We start from the raw sequence: 19146 nt of genomic DNA, 5'->3' as shown, positions 1-19146 counted from the left end.
CAGAAAATGATGACATGCAAGTCCTGGGGGTGAATAAGCCGACAGCTGCCTTGTCTGAGGATTCACTCAGGACTTTCAGATTATGGGACTGACTCATTGCCTGCTGTGTAAAGAAGGTTTTGGTAGAGCAGTCAAATCGTGATCGTTGTCTGTGCGAGCCAAAACTATATGCAAAGAATTATTCTTAACAATGTTGGCTGCAATGTGAAAGTAAGAAAATTGAATTCACTGTCTTCTGCTGACCCAGGCACATGCCCGAGCAGGCATACAGGAGCAGTCCGAATGCAGGTTGAAAAGTGTTTAAAAACACAGCCTGCAGATAAAATTAACTGCAATAGCTTAAATACCAAGCATGAAGATAGATTGACTCCAATTTGCATGTATCATCTGATAAGCAGGGAATAGATACATACACAATAGAAATACAACTAATAAACATACTTAATATTTCTGCTTGCCAATTACAAAGTCTGAAAATAAGACCATATACAAAACAAGACTAACAACAAGGGAAGTCATAGTGGTGTAGGCAGCTGGCTAATTTAGATAACTCATTGGAACACACTGCCGCCTGATCTACGCCTCGAACCGTGTATGAACAACTTCAAAAAGAAATTGAAAACATGGTTGTTCAAGCAAGCTTACCCAGAATAAAAGCCTACACCGTTTCCAAAAAATAGACTAACTTGCGTCTATTCTCTCTTCCTCATATTGAGGAACCATATTTTGTTATCCTCTCTCCTCTTCACACCGAGGAACCATGTTAATGTTAATGTTACCGTTATTTCTTTTCTCTTCTACTTCTTGTTACCCTCCTCCCAGTTTTGATTCCCCTGTTAAAATGTAATTTCCAAGCTTAACCAGTTTTGCTGTAAACCAGCATGATGTCCACAACTAATGCCGGTATATAAAAATGTTTAAATAAATAAATAAAAAAAATAACTTGTCTGCTGCATATGGCTGCCAGAGCTCAAACGATGTGAGTCACGTCCTGGACTTAATGCACATTGCCCTTGTCTCAGCCTGGGTGTAAGACTAGAGGCTGACAAGACTCAAAAGGGTGAAGATGAGGAAGGTGCTGTGTGCATAGTAGGTTTTGCACAAAATGGGGCCTAGCTATCTGCGCTTTGCATGTAGCCCATTAATTATCACATTCCAGGGCACATTCTGTAGCTAGGAAAAAGGCAATTAATGATTACACATGTCCTTGGAACAGAAATTCTATGTTTTGCAGCCACCACTGGTGACATTTGTAACAAAGCCTGCGTGCAGCCTGTATCTAAGCATCGGTCAACAGTGGTTTTTCCGTGGCATACCTATAATAATGAAGATCCAGCCTCTCAATGTTGCAGCCTCCTTACAGGCACACATGTCCACTCGCATCTGCAGCTGCCACTGCCAGTTTTGTAACCAATCTGAACCAACTACAACCAGTTTATATACTCTTAAAGTACAGTCTCTGGGGCTGTACTCATTTCAAAGAAGGTTTCATCGGGGAATTATTATTTGGTATATCACCTTATTTTGCTGGCCATTACTCTCACCATGCTAAGGATCCATCACTCTAATCACTTATTTGGCCACCTCATTTCCATGAGGTATGCTACCAGACAGGGAAATGATGCTGGCAATAGAACAGTCTGTTATTTGTCGTAAAGATGACTGTCTAACTAACCTAGGCAACATTGTATGGCTTTTTTTTTAATTGGATGCCTAATTTTTTTTTATTTTTTTTTGTGTCCATGACATGTCCCAGCTCAATATTTCAACTGATCACCAGATCAATGCTATCCAGAAACGTGCAATTAGGAGTTATCAATATAATCAATTCTGCAATTCAGTGAACTGTGGACTTGACCTGTACTGCACTACTTGTTCATTGTTAACAGTTACCAACACACAAAATGCAATGGAAATTTGTTTTGCCTGGCACTCGCCTCTCAGCCAGCAAGATAAAAGCTCCGCTCTGGCAGTAATGCTGGGATACCTGGCAACAACTGTCAATCTTTTCTGCTATATTGCAGCAGTGCATACACATTTTATTGTAATCAGCCTTGAGATCAAACTGGGAAAGGTAGAATATCAAATGTTCCTAAACAAATAAATCAATAAATAATAATAATCAGTAATTCTCTGTAGATAGGGTGCCGATAAGGCCCTGCCTATAGCCCTCGTTTAGCTATCCCAAAAAAGGATGGTGGTGCACAGGAGTGAGTGAGGAGCAGCACCAAATGAATTCGAGAGGGTCTGTGGAGGCCGGGCATGCACCTCTACTTTTCCTTTTTTTTTTTTTTTTTTTAATAGCCCGGCACCCAGTAAGAGTCCGGGACATGGGACACAACTTTGCTCACCCCCTGATCCAGCTGCAAGCACCGATCATATTATTTCATTTATATTAATTTAAGCCACTAGGCACATGGGTAACCTCCTGCGCTGGTGACAAACATGCCAACCAACTTGGCAACATCCACATGAATTTGGCCAGCCCAGTATTGGGGGCAAACCCTTGCTGGGAAAAATAAAACATGCCACCGCCCAGGCCCCCTGAAACCAAAGGCCCTCAACACACTCATCTGCTGCAGCGGCTCACCACCTCACTTCACTCTCTTGCCAGAGAGGGGATCGGAAACAGTGTGCAATGTCCCTTGGATGGGCTGCACGCTTTATAAGGTGGCATAGGTTTCTGGGACAATTTACTGCTTGCACGGGATGGGGAATTGCAATCCTTATGAGTGCTGCTCCTCAAGTTTCTATGGATCTGGATTCAGAAACTTCACGCACGGTGAAGACCCCATGCTGGCTGGGCTGGCACTCCAACAATGCCCAATAGACACACAACACAATGACAGCCCTATCATGAAAAGGAACTTTGGCCTCACCATGCATGCTCCCAGATGTCATGACGGTACAACCGCATCCACCTATTCTGTTTTGTTTTTTGTTTTGTTTTTTTTTAACATAACTGACACACAAGTGGTTGCTCCTGCCTCCAACGCAGGTGGAGAAGACTGGCAGTACAAACTGGCTGGACTGCCACCCACTGACCCCCGAAGCTGCCTGGGGTTGCTCAGTTTTCTCACCCAACCCTGAGAAAATAGTGGCCAGCTTGGGTAGATGGGAAGGGAGCAAGCCACACACATTGCTGCAAACACTAAAGGCAGCCAAAGACATCCACCACCTAACCTGTGATGCAATCTTTCTTCCCCCCACTCCCTCCTCCCCCTCTCCCCCCGATTAGGAAACTTTACTGACCTTTAGGCTACACCTGAATGAGGCAGCTGTTGCCTGGAGCCCTGCATGTACATATCTGGAGGTAGTTGCATCTGTGTGCTGCCACCTGCACCTCATCCCACCATGATGGACCTCTGGAAGCCCTCCTGAAGTGTCCAAGTGGGATCTGTGTAGGAGACTCACCGCCACAACTGACTGCATGCCAAAGACATCATGAGGCATGAGGGAGAATAAACCCCAGCTTCCCAACAAGTGCTGTGGAAATGATTTGAACAGAGGGAAGACCCTGCGGCAATAGCTAAAGAGAGGCCACAGGCCCTGTAATCACCACCCCTGGTTATGGAGGTTGAGCAATAGCATAAAAATAGAATGCTGTCCTTTGACATGCCGCCTGACCACCCTGGACAGGAGCCCACCGATGATCCCCCACTGTCTGTGATCCCTAAAGGGGGGGGGGGAGGTGCATTCAAGCCAGCACCAGTTGCGGTTGACCTCACGTACCACCTACCCACTTCACTTCGGGTCCGGCCCAAGAGAGCACAAGAGCTTCTCAACAGGCCATCTTGAAGGCCACTCTATCCCTGAAGAGACCTCAGGGCTCAGAAGCAGTGACAAAGTTGATCCCTGTGACTTGGTACATGCAACTGTTATCCTTTAATTAGTTTATTTAATTATTTATTTGTTTAAAATGGGTAATAGTGGGGAAGCAACCCACCAGCAAACAGGACCCGTGCTGAGCTTCCTGGAAAAATCTTGGCACCTAGTGTAAATTTTCAAAAGGGCTAAATTCCATCGAGGAAATCACCGGAAGACTGCAAAGATGTAAGAGGAGGGGGAAGTTTAGGGTATCAGCCCTTACCCAAACAAAAAACGACCAAAAGAGGCTGAAGGCCGGGACATCCCACCTTTAAATTATGTTAGCTGATTCACCTCCTAGCCTCTGCCCCCTCCCTTGCCCTGGAGGCAGAGGACTTCCCTGGTTATGGCCTCCCCTGTTTGTGGCATCCCCTACCTTAGCTGGTGTGGGTCGACTCCTCATTTTTCAGAAAACCCATCTTCAGAATTAACCTAAAAGTGTATCGGATTCCCTGCAGCTTCTAATTGCAAGAGTTTTGAATATCAAATAAAAAAATATTAATTTCTATTCATCTGACCATTAATAGTTTCCATTTTCTGCTGAGTAATGCCGCTGGTCATTGGTTTTCATTCTAACTAGATTGGATTATAAGAAGGATAATTTTCAAAAAATGTGTTTTACCTACAGACATAGGCTTTTAAAAAATTGCCCCCCCAATATGCGGTAAACTTACTGGCATATGCCCTCTTCGCAGATATGTTTACCTGGAATTAGTAGAGGCATTCCTTGCGGCAGGGCTGGAAATGGGTTTGGACCTACATGCGTGCAGTGGAAAAGAGTAGGGTTAAGTGTTTGCAGGCAGATTTGTTTGGAAAATTTTGAAAGCAAACTTATCTGGTTTGAAAATGAGTGTAATCTTGCTGACACTTTTAGGCAAATGGTTTAAAAAGTGTCCTCCATAGTGATCCGAGCCTTAAACCTGTTGATTGTGCTAGCCTCCTTTTCTACTTCAGCCATGATTCTGAAGGATATTATATTATCCATTGTTGGAGGATACACAAGAGCAACTGAGAAGTCTGTGCTCCCTTATTGAATTTTTATCCTAGACATTAGATCTTCCTGCTTTTTGTTCTAATTGACCATACTTTATGATAACTTTTTTAGACTATAGCTTCAGTCCCATTGAGTTATGGTCAGTAAAGTTAAGTTATATAATTATTTTTTTTTCAACTTGCACTATTTCTACAGTACAAGATGGGGAAGAATGCCAGCACATTAAGCATTTTCTTTTGTAAACCTGCAGAGTGCTAACTTCTGTGTTCCAGAGTATTGCATTATATTGAGAAAACAAAAAATGAATATTTTAAAAACAAGGGAAACATCTTTCTCTCATGTTAAAACCTGAGAAAACCAGTCACTTTACATAGTATATCTATTATGTTTTATATTTTGAATCCTCTACAGTAAGTCTAGCTTTCTCTTCTTTAACTGTAATACTGCAAATTAAAGATTTGGTAGAGTAGACCCAAGCACATATTACCATACAGATGTAAACAATTCCCAGATAAATTTTTTTTAAAAATATTTGACACTTTAGGATTTCATCCATTTCACCACCTTTTTCCCTTTGAAAGATTTCAAAGGAATTTCTGGTGTTCAATAGGGCTGCAAGAGTGTTATAAACTGGTTACTGACTTGTGTTGATATGACAGTTATACAACAATAATTTATAGTTTATTTAACTGTTTTTAGCTCATTGTAGTGAATATGTATTGACCAGAAAGACCTGGCATAGTGTAATTTTTCTAAGCATTCATGCAATATAACAAGCTAAAAATGATCTTATTGCACTGTTGTTTAAAGTCTTCCTGAAACTATTTAGTATAGCATAGATGGATGAGTGCATTTATGGTGGTAATCATTACAGTTTGATGAAGAGTTCACGGCTCGACAGGAGGCACAGGCCGAGCTTCAGAAACGAGAGGAGAAAATCAAAGAGCTTGAAACAGAAATCCAGCAGCTACGAACCCAGGTAATGAAACAAGATATAGACATTATGTCATGTCACAGCAAGTTCCGCAATAGAAAATTATCTTGTTAGACTCAAGAAAAAATTGCCAATATGTGGACTGTTTTTGGTAGCAGTTTGAAAATTTCTTTTAAATAATGCTACTGATTGATTTTTCAAGGCTGTCACAAGGTTGGTACTTTATAAATGTTGCGCTGATCAGTTTTTGAAATAAGATGTAAGGTGATTAAATATAAGTAAGATCATGTTTCAGATGTTAGAGTATTGCTAGTTTGATACAGGTTTTGTTTCTTGAAGATGAAATATCAGAGGTGTGACACAATTAATTGAATTAGAGGAAGTTTGAAACTTGTGTGTGATAGTCAAGGCTACTTTCAATTCACACATCTTTCATATGCATTCACAATTCAATCATCTTTAAAACAACAACAACAAACAAAAAAAACAACAACCCACAATATGTCTGATGTTTGATATTCTGTTCTTTTCCACTTTTACCCTGCCTAATTGATCCTGAAGAATCATCCTGTATGGCTTATATAACAATTAAAAAAAATATATTTCATAAGAATATACCTAGTAACTAAATGTTGTAATATCTCAAATTTAAATACTCTATGACCAGAGCTCCTAAAGTTAGGCCTCTAAATTAGGCCCTAAGGCAACTATTTTCAGCCAATCTTTGGTCCCTAAGTTTTTGGCTGAAATTTCACCTAAATTTAGCACCCTAAAAATTAGGCTTCTAAATTTAGGCCTGCTATTCATTTGCCTAGATTTAATACTCTAAATTGGATGCCTAGTTCTGAAAATCAGTACTAAGCTCCTAACTTTGTTTTCTTGCCATAACTCCGCCCCATAACCACCCACTGTTTAGGGTTCAAAATTTAGGAATCTAATGAAACTAGGACCCTAAATTTAGGGACTCGGCCCTAGTAAATTTTCAAAAGGGCTAAATTAGGAGCCTAACTCCAAAAGTTAGGAGCCTAAACCCTTTAAAATTGACCTCCTTATGTTTCGCTCAGAAATTGCTGGGCATTCCAGCTGCAAACTCTTTTCTTGGGAAACTGCTCCATCCATGCCATGCATTTGCCATGTTAGAGAACCCTTGATTAGAGGTGGAAAAGCTGGAGAAGGACATCCAAACATTGGTGGGAGCAGGTTGACTTCTGAACATTCTGCAAAGTTTTCCTTCATGAGGGACTTTACCATCATCTGCTGTAGACTTTTTCCCACCTTGACACATCTTGTAGACTATGGGAACCATCAGGCAGAATATATACAGCACACATACAGTTAATTGTTTGTGCAAATTATGTCAATGGCTAAGAACTTGTGATATGACCCTTTATTCCCATTTATTGCATCACTGTAAGGCAGTGGTTCTCAACCCTGTCCTGGGGACCCCCCCAGACAGTCGGGTTTTCAGGATATCCACAATGAATATGCATGAGAGAAAATTTGCATACACTGCCTCCATAACATGCAAATTTTCTCTCATGCATATTCATTGTGGATATCCTGAAAACCCGACTGGCTGGGGGGGTCCCCAGGACAGGGTTGAGAACCACTGCTGTAAGGCATACAAAAATGTCGGAAAAACATTTTCCCTGGGCCTATGCTTGTAAATTATTTTCTGTTTGTAAATATATGTAGATTTATTTTTGAAGTGCTTAAGTTTATGTTTGTGCCTCTATCACTTATCTTTTTTTTTTCTGTTGCTCCCTCCTTCTTCTTTTTCTCATCTTTGTCCTGTACTCCATGTCTACCTTAATTCCTGTTATAGCTGCCACATCTGTGTCTGTAACCCCATGTGTTCTAGTCCTTCCACATCCATCTCATTGACAAATATACCAGTCCTGACTCTTGAGAACATTGCATCTGACCATTCACCTTCCACAAGCAGCATGTATTGTTGGGGCCAGTACCAGTTGTAGCTCCACTGGTTTCATCTGTGGGCATTCTGGTGGAGGTCACCCCTTGCAGCTTTGGCTAATACCACCGGAGGGAGAAGAGACTGCAGAACAGAGACATAACTCTCTGATTCAAAGCTCTCAACAAACCCTCAAAAGTTGGACCATTGATAAATTATTATTTATCTATTATTATTTGGATTTATTACTTGCCTTTTTGAATATGGAATTCCCTCAAAGTGGGCAACAGTTTTTTAGAAGCATAGAAACATAGAAATGATGGCAAAAAAGGACCAAATGGTCCATCCATCTGCCAACAAGCTTAGGATAGTATCTTCTTCAACATGCAGATTTCTCCCATGCTAATCAGTTTCCCAGACTATAAATGTCAGGGCTCTCGTTGGTTGCTGTTTGAATCCAATTCCCTGTTATCCCTTGCCTTGAAACAGGGAGCCATGATGGAGTTTTGTTAAGGGTAGTAACTGCTGCACCAGCAAGTTACCTTTATGCATTCTTTTCTTAATTTACATTCTCTTATCACATGCTCCTTTGAATTGTTTTCACTATTTTCATTTTCACCACCTCCTCCGGAAGAGCATTCCAGGCATCCACTACAGCATGGGTTATTTTTCCCTATATGCAACTCCTTGCACTTGTCCACATTCAATTTCATCTGCCATTTGGATGCCCACTCTTCCAGTCTCAGAAGGTCTGCCTGCAATTTATCACAATCCGCTTGTGATTTAACTACTCGGAATAATTTTGTATCATCTGCAAATTTGATTACATCACTGGTTGTATTCCCTTCAGTATCATTTATAAATATATTGAAAAGCACTGGTCCAATTACAGATACTTGAGGCACTCCACTGTTTACCATTTTCCACTGAGAAAGTTGACCATTTAATCCTACTGTTTCCTGTCTTTTAACCAGTTTGTAATACACAAAAGGACATCGCCACCTAACCCATGACATTTTAGTTTTCTTAGAAGCCTCTCATGAGGAACTTTGTCAAACACCTTCTGAAAATCCAAATACACTATATTTATTGGGTCATCATTATCCACATATGGGGAGTGGAAATCCAAATGAACTGTATTCGATGGGGGGGGGGGGGGGGGAAGGCTGATGTGCACGGAGCAGGAGAGGGACCTAGGGGTTATAGTGTCTAATGATATGAAGTCTGCGCAACAATGCGACAAGGCGATAGCAAAAGCCAGAAGAATGCTGGGCTGCATAGAGAGGAATATCGAGTAAGAAAAGGGAAGTGATTATCCCCTTATACAAGTCCTTGGTGAGGCCTCACCTGGAGTACTGTGTTCAGTTCTGGAGACCGTATCTACAAAGAGACAGAGACAAGATGGAAGCGGTACAGAGAAGAGCGACCAGAAAGGTGGATGGTCTTCATCGTATGTCATACGAAGAGAGATTGAAGAATCTAAATATGTACACCCTGGAGGAAAGGAGGAGCAGGGGTGATATGATTCAGACCTTCAGATACTTGAAAAATTTTAACGATCCAAAGACAACGACAAACCTTTTCCGTCAGAAAAAAATCAGCAGAACCAGAGGTCACGAGCTGAGCCTCCAGGGAGGAAGACTAAGAACCAATGTCAAGAAATATTTCTTCACGGAGAGAGTGGTGGATGCCTGGAATGCCCTTCCGGAGGAAGTGGTGAAGTCCAAAACTGTGAAGGACTTCAAAGGGGCGTGGGATAAACACTGTGGATCCATCAGGTCTAGAGGAAGTGTATAAAGAGGAGGCAGCAAAACACTGCACGGAGCGGTAATAGCCACAGGCATTCACGGAGCGGAATACCAGTGGCCAGTGGTTGGTGTTCCACCATCACGGAGCGGAAGGATGGAGGGCTGCCATCTCCAAATGAAAAAAAACCCAAAACAAAACAGGGGTGGGCAAGAGTATGTAAAATTAATGAAGAGTTCATAAGCTATAGGTATTACCAATTATTAGGCTTATTCAATATTTGTTGATAGATAATGTGGCTTTTAATGCATACTTCACTTTCAATACATATCCAACATAGCTCTCTGCTTCAACAGCAGGGGAGAAGAAAAACCAATACTTCACGCATATCCAGCATAGCTCTCTGCTTCAACGGCAGGGGAGGAAAACCGACACTTCACTTTCAATACATATCCAGCATAGCTCTCTGCTTCAACAGCAGGGGAGAAGAGAAACTAATACTTCACGCATATCCAGCATAGCTCTCTGCTTCAACGGCAGGGGAGAAGTAAAACAACCAATAAGGGCTGAATAACATAGTCTGGGTAAAACAAATAAGCATGGGTGTAACTTGGTTATTGCGGCGGTTACTACCCCTAACTAATCAAGCTTGATATTTCACTTGGATGCAGCTCCATCACTGCTCTCTGCATTAATGGTGGGGGTGAAAGGGAAATAGAACCAAAGGTTACTAGGAGCCAAGAAAAACAGATAAGCCTGGGGCGCTCCGGGGGCGTGGTCGGGTCTCGGCGCGCCAGCAGCCCGCTGGCGCGCGTGGATTTACGTCTCCCTCCGGGAGGCATAAATCCATGGATAAAGGTAGGGGTAGGGGCCGGGGGGGGGGGGGGTGGGTTAGGTAGATTTTGGGTGCGCAAGGTTGCCCAAAATCGGCAGCCTTGCGCGCGCTGATCCAGGATTTTAGAGGATACGCGCATATATTATAAAATCCAGCGTACTTTTGTTTGCGCCTGCTGCGCAAACAAAAGTACGCAATCGCGCAGTTTTTAAAAATCTACCCCTTAATCTTTGCAGCTGCACCTTTCAGTTTATTTCTGTTTTCCTCATTTTATCAAAGTTTCCCTTTTGAAAATGTATTGTTAGAGCTGTACATTTACATATTGTCCCCCTTCTAGTCATTAGTTCAAATTTGATCATGTTAGGACCACTGGGCAGTAGTGATCATATCACCATTACCTCTCTCACCAAATCCTGCATTCCACTAAGAATTAAATCTAAAATAGCTCTCTCTGTCTCATTAGTTCCTGAACCAAGTGCTCTTTGAAGCACTTGGTTCAGGAACTAATTCCATCCAGGAACTTTGTTTCTAGGTTGTCCTGATGTTATCTTTACCCAGTCAATTTTAGGGTAATTGAAATCTCACATTATTACTGCACTGCCAAATTGGTTAGCTTTCCTGATTTCTTTTAGTATTTCATCATCTGTCTGACCATTTTAGCCAGGAGGACGATAGTATACTCCTATCCCTATACTCTTACCCAACACATATGGGATTCCTACCCATATAGATGATTCTACTGAGCATTTAGTCTCTTGTATTATCCTTATCCTGATGGACTCTATACCCTCCTGTATAAAGTGCCACACCTCCATCAAGTTGATCCTCCATATTATTAGAATATAATTTGTACCCTGTTATAGCACTGTCCCTTTGGTTATAGTCTTTCCACCATTTCTCTGAGATGCCAGTTAAGTCTGTTGTCATTCACTGCTATACACTCTAACTCTCCCATCTTACTTTTTAGAATTCTGACATTGTCATACAGACATTTCATTGTGCATTTTTTGTTTGTATTTATAACTTGCTTTTCAATTGATATGGATAATTTGTAATCCTTTAGCTCATGGATTACATTTGCTGTTTTTTGGAACTTCTCTGTTGGGATGCCCTAACTCTCCTGTTTCATCAGTATCCTTCAAAAATACATTCATCCAAACCATGTACTGCTGAGTGACTGTCTGCTTTCCCCCTTGTTCTAGTTTAAAAGCTTCTCTATCTCTTTTTAAAAGTTAGCACCAGCAGTCTGGTTCCACTCTAGTTAAGGTGGAAGCCCATCCTTTCAGAAAAATCTTCCTCTTCCCCAAAAGGTTCACCAGTTCCTTACAAAACAGAATCTCTCTTCCCTGATCCATTGTCTCTTTCAAGCGAGACTCTGGAGCTCTTCCTACATCTGGGGACCTGCATGTGGAACAGGGAGCATTTCAGAGAATTCTACTCTGGAGGTTCTGGATTTCAGATTTCTATCTAAAATCCTAAATTTAGCTTCCAGAACCCGTCTCCCTCATTTTCCTATGTCGTCGGTGGCCACATGTACCACGACAGCCAGCTCCACTCCAGCACTGTCTATAATCCTGTAGGTGACACGTGAGGTCTGCCACCTTCGCACCAGGCAGGCAAGTTACCAGGCAGTCCTCATGTCCACAGGCCACCCAGCTTTCTTCATTTCTAATAATTGAATCACCCACTATGATGGCCAATCTAACCCTTCACTCCTGGGCAGTAGCCCTGGAGACTTTTCGTCAGTGCAAGAGGACAATGCATTACCTGGAGAGCAGGTCCTTTTACAGGATCACTTCCTGCTACACCAGGGTGATGTTCTGCAACTGGGAGACCATCAGTTGCAGAACATCACCAGGGTGATGTTCTGCAACTGGGAGACCTTTCTGATCCAGGGCAGCACTGGGACTGCCATATTGGCAATATTTTATTCATGCTCAATTCCTGTATTCAAAATTTAGGCATCTTGATTGACCCTGCTCTTTCCTTTTGTCTCCATGTTAAGAAAATTATCCAGTCTGGCTTTTTCAAACTGCGCGTTTTATACAGGTTTAAACACTTGTTGGATATGGGAGATTTTTGAATCATAGTACAGGCTTCTATCCTTCCAATATTGGACTATTGTAATTCTGTCTTATTGGGCCTACCAGCCCTTACTTTAAAACTCCTCCCAACTGCTTCTTAATGCTGCTGTGCAACTCATTACTGGCACGAAGAGATGGGAACATAAGAACATAAGAAATTGCCATGCTGGGTCAGACCAAGGGTCCATCAAGCCCAGCATCCTGTTTCCAACAGAGGCCAAAACCAGGCCACAAGAACCTGGCAATTACCCAAACACTAAGAAGATCCCATGCTACTGATGCAATTAATAGCAGTGGCTATTCCCTAAGTAAAATGGATTAATAGCCATTAATGGACTTCTCCTCCAAGAACTTATCCAAACCTTTTTTGAACCCAGCTACACTAACTGCACTAACCACATCCTCTGGCAACAAATTCCAGAGCTTTATTGTGCGTTGAGTGAAAAATAATTTTCTCCGATTACTCTTAAATGTGTTACTTGCTAACGTCATGGAATGCCCCCTAGTCCTTCTATTATTCGAAAGTGTAAATAACCGAGTCACATCTACTCGTTCAAGACCTCTCATGATCTTAATCTTTATCATATCCCCCATCAGCCGTCTCTTCTCCAAGCTGAACAGCCCTAACCTCTTCAGCCTTTCCTCATAGGGGAGCTGTTCCATCCCCTTTATCATTTTGGTTGCCCTTCTCTGTTACCTTCTCCATCGCAACTATATCTTTTTTGAAATGCGGCGACCAGAATTGTACACAGTATTCAAGGTGCGGTCTCACCATAGAACGATACAGAGGCATTATGACATTTTCCGTTCTATTAACCATTCCCTTCCTAATAATTCTTAACATTCTATTTGCTTTTTTGACTGCTGCAGTACACTGAGCCGACAATTTTAAAGTATTATCCACTATGATGCCTAGATCTTTTTCCTGGGTGGTAGCTCCTAATATGGAACCTAACCGTGTAACTACAGCAAGGGTTATTTTTCCCTATATGCAACACCTTGCACTTGTCCACATTAAATTTCATCTGCCATTTGGATGCCCATTCTTCCAGTCTTGCAAGGTCCTCCTGTAATGTATCACAGTCTGCTTGTGATTTAACTACTCTGAATAATTTTGTATCATCTGGAAATTTGATAACCTCACTCGTCGTATTCCTTTCCAGATCATTTATATATATATTGAAAAGCACCGGTCCAAGTACAGATCCCTGAGGCACTCCACTGTTTACCCTTTTCCTCTGAGAAAATTGACCATTTAATCCTACTCTCTGTTTCCTGTCTTTTAACCAGTTTGAAATCCACGAAACGACATCGCCTCCTATCCCATGACTTTTTAGTTTTCGTAGAAGTCTCTCATGAGGGACTGTCAAAAGCCTTCTGAAAATCCAATACACTACATCTACCGGTTCACCTTTATCCACATGTTTATTAACCCCTTCAAAAAAATGAATCAGATTTGTTAGGCAAGGCTTCCCTTGGATAAATCCATGTTGACTGTGTCCCATTAAATCATGTCTTTCTATATGCTTTACGATTTTGATCTTGAGAATAGTTTCCACTATTTTTCCTGGCACTGAAGTCAGGCTCACTGGTCTATAGTTACCCGGATCGCCCCTGGATCCTTTTTTAAATATTGGGGTTACATTGGCCACCCTCCAGTCTTCAGGTACAATGGATGATTTTAATGATAGGTTACAAATTTTAACTAATAGATCAGAAATTTCATTTTTTATTTCCTTCAGAACCCTAGGATGCATACCATCTGTTCCAAGTGATTTGCTACTCTTTAGTTTGTCAATCTGGCCTACTACATCTTCCAGGTTCACAGTGATTTCGTTCAGTTCGTCTGACTCATCACCCCTGAAAACCATCTCCGGAACTGGTATCTCTCCAACATCCTCATTAGTAAACATTGAGGCAAAGAATTCATTTAGTCTTTCTGCAATGGCTTTATCTTCCCTAAGAGCCCCTTTAACCCCTCTGTCATTTAATGGTCCAACCGACTCCCTCACAGGTTTCTTGCTTTGGATATATTTTTAAAAGTTTTTATTATGAGTTTTTGCCTCTATGGCCAACTTCATTTCAAATTCTCTCTTCGCCTGTCTTATCAATGTTTTACACTTACCTTGACAATGCTTATGTTTTATCCAATTTTCTTCAGATGGATCCTTCTTCCAATTTTTGAAGGATGTTTTTTTTTTGGCTAAAATAGCCTCTTTCACCTCACCTTTTAACCATGATGGTAATCGTTTTGCCTTCCTTCCACCTTTCTTAATGAGCGGAATACTTATGGACTGCGCCTCTAGGATTGTATTTTTAAACAATGTCCAAGCCTGTTGAACACTTAACCTTTGCAGCTGCACCTTTCAGTTTTTTTTCTATTTTCCTCATTTTATCAAAGTTTCCCTTTTTAAAATTTAGTGTTAGAGCTGTAGATTTACTTATTGTCCCCCTTCCAGTTATTAGTTTAAATTTGATCATGTTATGATCACTGTTGCCAAGTGGCCCCACCACCGTTACTTCTCTCACCAAATCTTGCGTTCCACTAAGAATTAAATCTAAAATAGCTCCCTCTCTTGTTGGTTCTTGAACCAATTGCTCCATGAAGCAATCATTTATTACATCTAGGAACTTTATGTCTCTAGCAAGTCCTGATGTTACATTTACCCAGTCAATATTGGGGTAATTGAAATCTCCCGTTATTATTGCACTACCAAATTGGTTTGCTTCCCTGATTTCTCTTAGCATTTTATCATCTGTCTGACCATTTTGTCCAGGTGGATGGTAGTATACTCCTATCACTATACTCTTACCCCACATACATGGGATTTCTACCCATATAGATTCTACTGAGCATTTACTCTCTTGTATGATCTTTATCCTGTTGGACTCTATACCCTCTTGCACATAAAGTGCCACACCCCCACCAGGTTGATCCTCCCTATCATTGCTATATAATTTGTACCCTGATATAGCACTGTCCCATTGGTTATCCTCCTTCCACCAAGTCTCTGTGATGTCAATTATGTCAATCTCATCATTTGCTGCTATACACTCTAACTCTCCCATCTTACTTCTTAGACTTCTGGCATTGGCATACATATATTTCAAAGTGTGGTTTTTTCTTGTTTTAACAACCTGCTTTTCAGTTGTTTGGGATAATTGGAAATTATTAGTTTTGGTGATTTTTTACATATAGGCATATGAACTATGTTTGCTTTTAATGGAACCTCTCTGTTGGGATACCTTATCTCTCCTGTTTCATTAGTATCCTTCAAGGATACATTTCTCCGAACCATGCACTGCTGAGTGACTGTCTGCTTTCCCCCTTGTTCTAGTTTAAAAGCTGCTCTATCTCCTTTTTGAAAGTTAGTGCCAGCAGCTTGGTTCCACTCTGGTTAAGGTGGAGCCCATCCTTTCGGAAAAGTCTCCCCTTTCCCCAAAGGTTTCCCCAGTTCCTTACAAAGCTGAATTCCTCTTCCCTGCACCATTGTCTCATCCACGCATTGAAACTCTGGAGCTCTGCCTGCCTCTGGGGACCTGTAAGTGGAACAGGAAGCATTTCAGAGAATGCCACCCTGGAGGTTCTGGATTTCAGCTTTCTACCTAAAATCCTAATGGCTTCCAGAACCTCTCTCCCACATTTTCCTATGTCGTTTGTGCCCAAATGTACCACGACAGTTGGCTCCTCCCCAGCACTATCTATAATCCTATCTGGGTGACGCGTGAGGTCTGCCACCTTTGCACCAGGCAGGCAAGTTACCAGGCGGTCCTCACATCCACCAGCCACCCTGCTATCTACATGTCTAATAATCGAATCACCAACTATGATGGCCAGCCTAACTTTTCCCTCCTGGGCAGTAGCCCTGGGAGATTTGTCCTCAGTGCGAAAGGACAATACATCACCTGGAGAGCAGGTCCTTGCTACAGGATGACTTCCTGCTACACCAGGGTGATGTTCTCCTACTGGGAGACCTTTCTGATCCAAGGCAGTACTGGGGCTGCCAGAATGGATTTGGGACTTGGCTACTATGTCCCTGAAGGTCTCGTCAATGTACCTCTCTGTCTCCCTCAGCTCCTCCAAGTCTGCTACTCTAGCTTCCAGAGATCGGACTTGTTCCCTGAGAGCCAGGAGCTCTTTGCACCGAGTGCACACATACAATCTCTCACTGGCGGGTAAAAAATCATACATGTGACACTCAATGCAAAAGACTGGAAAGCCCTCCTCTTGCTGCTGGACTGTTGCCTTCATCTTAGTTTTATTGAGTTCCTAGTTAAGTTTAGGGAGTTGGAATGAGAGTAATTTAAATTTACAGGTGAATTTAGTAATTAATCAGCTAGTGTCCTACAAGGGGATGATTAAACTTTCAATAAGGGCTGGTACAATATTATGTTTTAGATAAGACCCTGATTGATTTTTAATGAGAAAGTGTCTTGTGCCTAAAAATCAGGGGTTGAGTGGGGTGGGGGAAGACAGACACTAGAATTAACTATCTCTGGCTTGCTTATTACCTCAGACACAAACAAACTCTAAAGAATATATCCCTTAATTTTACCTTTCACCAAACTTTTATAAGCCCAAACATTTCTGAAAACTATACTTACCAATCCTCTTAAACCACAGTTAAATTAATCTTCACTCAGTTAATGCAAACCGTGCGGAGCCTCTGGAAGCCTGGGCTGTGGAAGTCAATCCCTGGATCGCTTGCGGTGACCTCTGGACTTCTCTCCCGGGGGATGCTAGGAGCAGTATGCAGATGAGCCTTCCGTCCTCCTCTACTGCAAACCGTGCGGGGCCTCTGGATGCCTGGGCTCTGGAAGTCAATCCCTGGATCGCTTGCGGTGACCTCTGGACTCCTCTCCCGGTGGATGCTGGGAGCAGTTTGCAGATGAGCCTTCCGGTCCTCCTCTACTGCAAACCAGTGCATTTACTGCATTGGCTCCCCATAGCTGAGCGTATTAAATACAAGGTTGCAGTGATCACTTTCAAATTAATTTCTTCTGCTGTCACCCCATGGTTTAATAGCCTTATTGTGATTGTACTCACCATCTTCGCTCCTCAGAGAGGGACCTGCTAGATGTACCCTCACCTGCACATGCTAGGCTCAGCTGTATAAGAGACTGTGCATTTTCAATCACTGCCCCAGCTCTCTGGGATACAGTCCCTGAACCACTTCGGTTGCCAGACAGTCTAAAGACCTATAAGCAGTTACTAAAGTCATCTTGTGCGTGTTATTATTTTGTACATTGCCTTGTTCGTAGGCGACTAATACATTTTAATAAAGCTAAAATATTGTAAACTTTCTAAGGATAGGAAAATATCTACTGTACCAAAATGTAACCTGCTTTGAAGTTTCACAAAGGTGGAATGTAAAACAAACAAAAAAAAAAGTTTTGGGATTGTCTCATTCTGATTTGCTACCAGATGTTTCCCCCTTGGAGGAAAAGAGGTCTCCTGCTGACTCTCTCTCATAGTTGGTTTCCTGGCGCAACAAGCCCTTGTAGTCAGGGGAGGAGCATTCCATGGAGGTCCCTTCTGATTCTCGGTTAGACCTGCCTCTGTTTACCTCACCTCTGGAAGCTCACGCTTTTTGTTTTAAAGTAATGAAATTGTTTATCACTGTTAGGAAAAAAAAAAACAGGGCCCAGGGATGTATTTCTTCATACCATTGCAGTTATGAAGGGAGGGAACGGAGGCAGGCTGCGCATGCCGAGCCGCGCAGCCTGCCTCCGTTCCCTCCGAGGCCACTCCGAAATCGGAGCGGCCTTGGGGGGAACTTTCTTTTCGCCTGCCCTCCCCTTCCCCTCCCCCTGCCTAACCCACCCCCCCCGGCCCTATCTAACCCCCCCCTACCTTTATTTCGTGATTTACGCCTGCCCGCAGACTGCTGGCGCACCATCATCCGACCCGGGGGCTGTTCTGGAGGCCTCGACCACGCCCCCGGGCCGGCGCCACGCCCCCGGGCCCGCCCCCACACGCCGCGTCACGCCCCCGAAACGGCGCGTCATTCTAGACACGCCCCCGACACGCCCCTTTTTGATATGCCCGGGACTTACGCAAGTCCCGGGGCTCTGCGCGCGCACGGCGGCCTATGCAAAATAGGCACGCCGGCGCTGGGGTTTTAAAATCCGCCTGTTATTTTATTTATCTTAATCACAAAACTTACAATTTGTAAACAAATGCGATGTACGATAGAATTTAGAAAATGATTTAAATAAATATAATGTACAGTAAGAAAATAAAATATGTAAACGAAGAAGAAACATAAAGGGGTAGATTTGAAAAGATGCGTGTATGGATTTTATAATATGCTCACACTGGCGCACGCATATTATAAAATACATGGGCTGCGTGCGGGGGGAAATTTAGTAAATTACGCGCGGCGACGCAATCGGGCCTTCCCGATTCCCTCCCAGTCCTCCCAGTTCCCAGTCCACCAAGTCCTCCCAGTTCCCAGTCCTCCCAGTTCCCTCCCAGTCTACTTCAATTAAGGAGTGGACTGGAAGGGAACTTCCCTACCCCCCTACCTTACCCCCCCTTCCCTCTTCTGTTCTCCTCCCCACCCCCCAAACCTGTCTCAGCAACTTATGTTTTTTTTGCTTTACTACTTACTGCTCCCCTGGAGAAGAAGTAGTCGCCGTCCTCCGGCCCGCCCCTCTTGGCAGTTATGCATGTGTCCGGGCCCTTTTGAAAATGTGCACGGTGCACGCAGGGCCTGGCTATGCGCGTGAGTGCTGATTTTTACGCGCGTGACCGTTTTAAAATTCAGCCGA

General features: G+C 42.7%; 1 protein-coding gene across 1 annotated transcript in view; it reads left to right on the top strand.

Annotated features, from left to right (window-relative positions):
• DIAPH2 (diaphanous related formin 2) overlaps window positions 1–19146 on the top strand; it is a 2404298-nt gene that overhangs the window by 763438 nt on the left and 1621714 nt on the right. Inside the window, exon 16 of the mRNA XM_029607438.1 lies at window positions 5736–5840. Within this exon, the coding sequence (XP_029463298.1) occupies window positions 5736–5840 (105 nt within the window). The remainder of the gene's footprint in view (window positions 1–5735; window positions 5841–19146) is intronic.

The sequence above is a fragment of the Rhinatrema bivittatum genome, chromosome 6 (genome assembly GCF_901001135.1).
Source record: "Rhinatrema bivittatum chromosome 6, aRhiBiv1.1, whole genome shotgun sequence".
Lineage (NCBI taxonomy): Eukaryota > Metazoa > Chordata > Amphibia > Gymnophiona > Rhinatrematidae > Rhinatrema > Rhinatrema bivittatum.
Note: the sequence above shows the minus strand (reverse complement) of the source record. Positions and strands in the feature narration are given on the sequence as shown.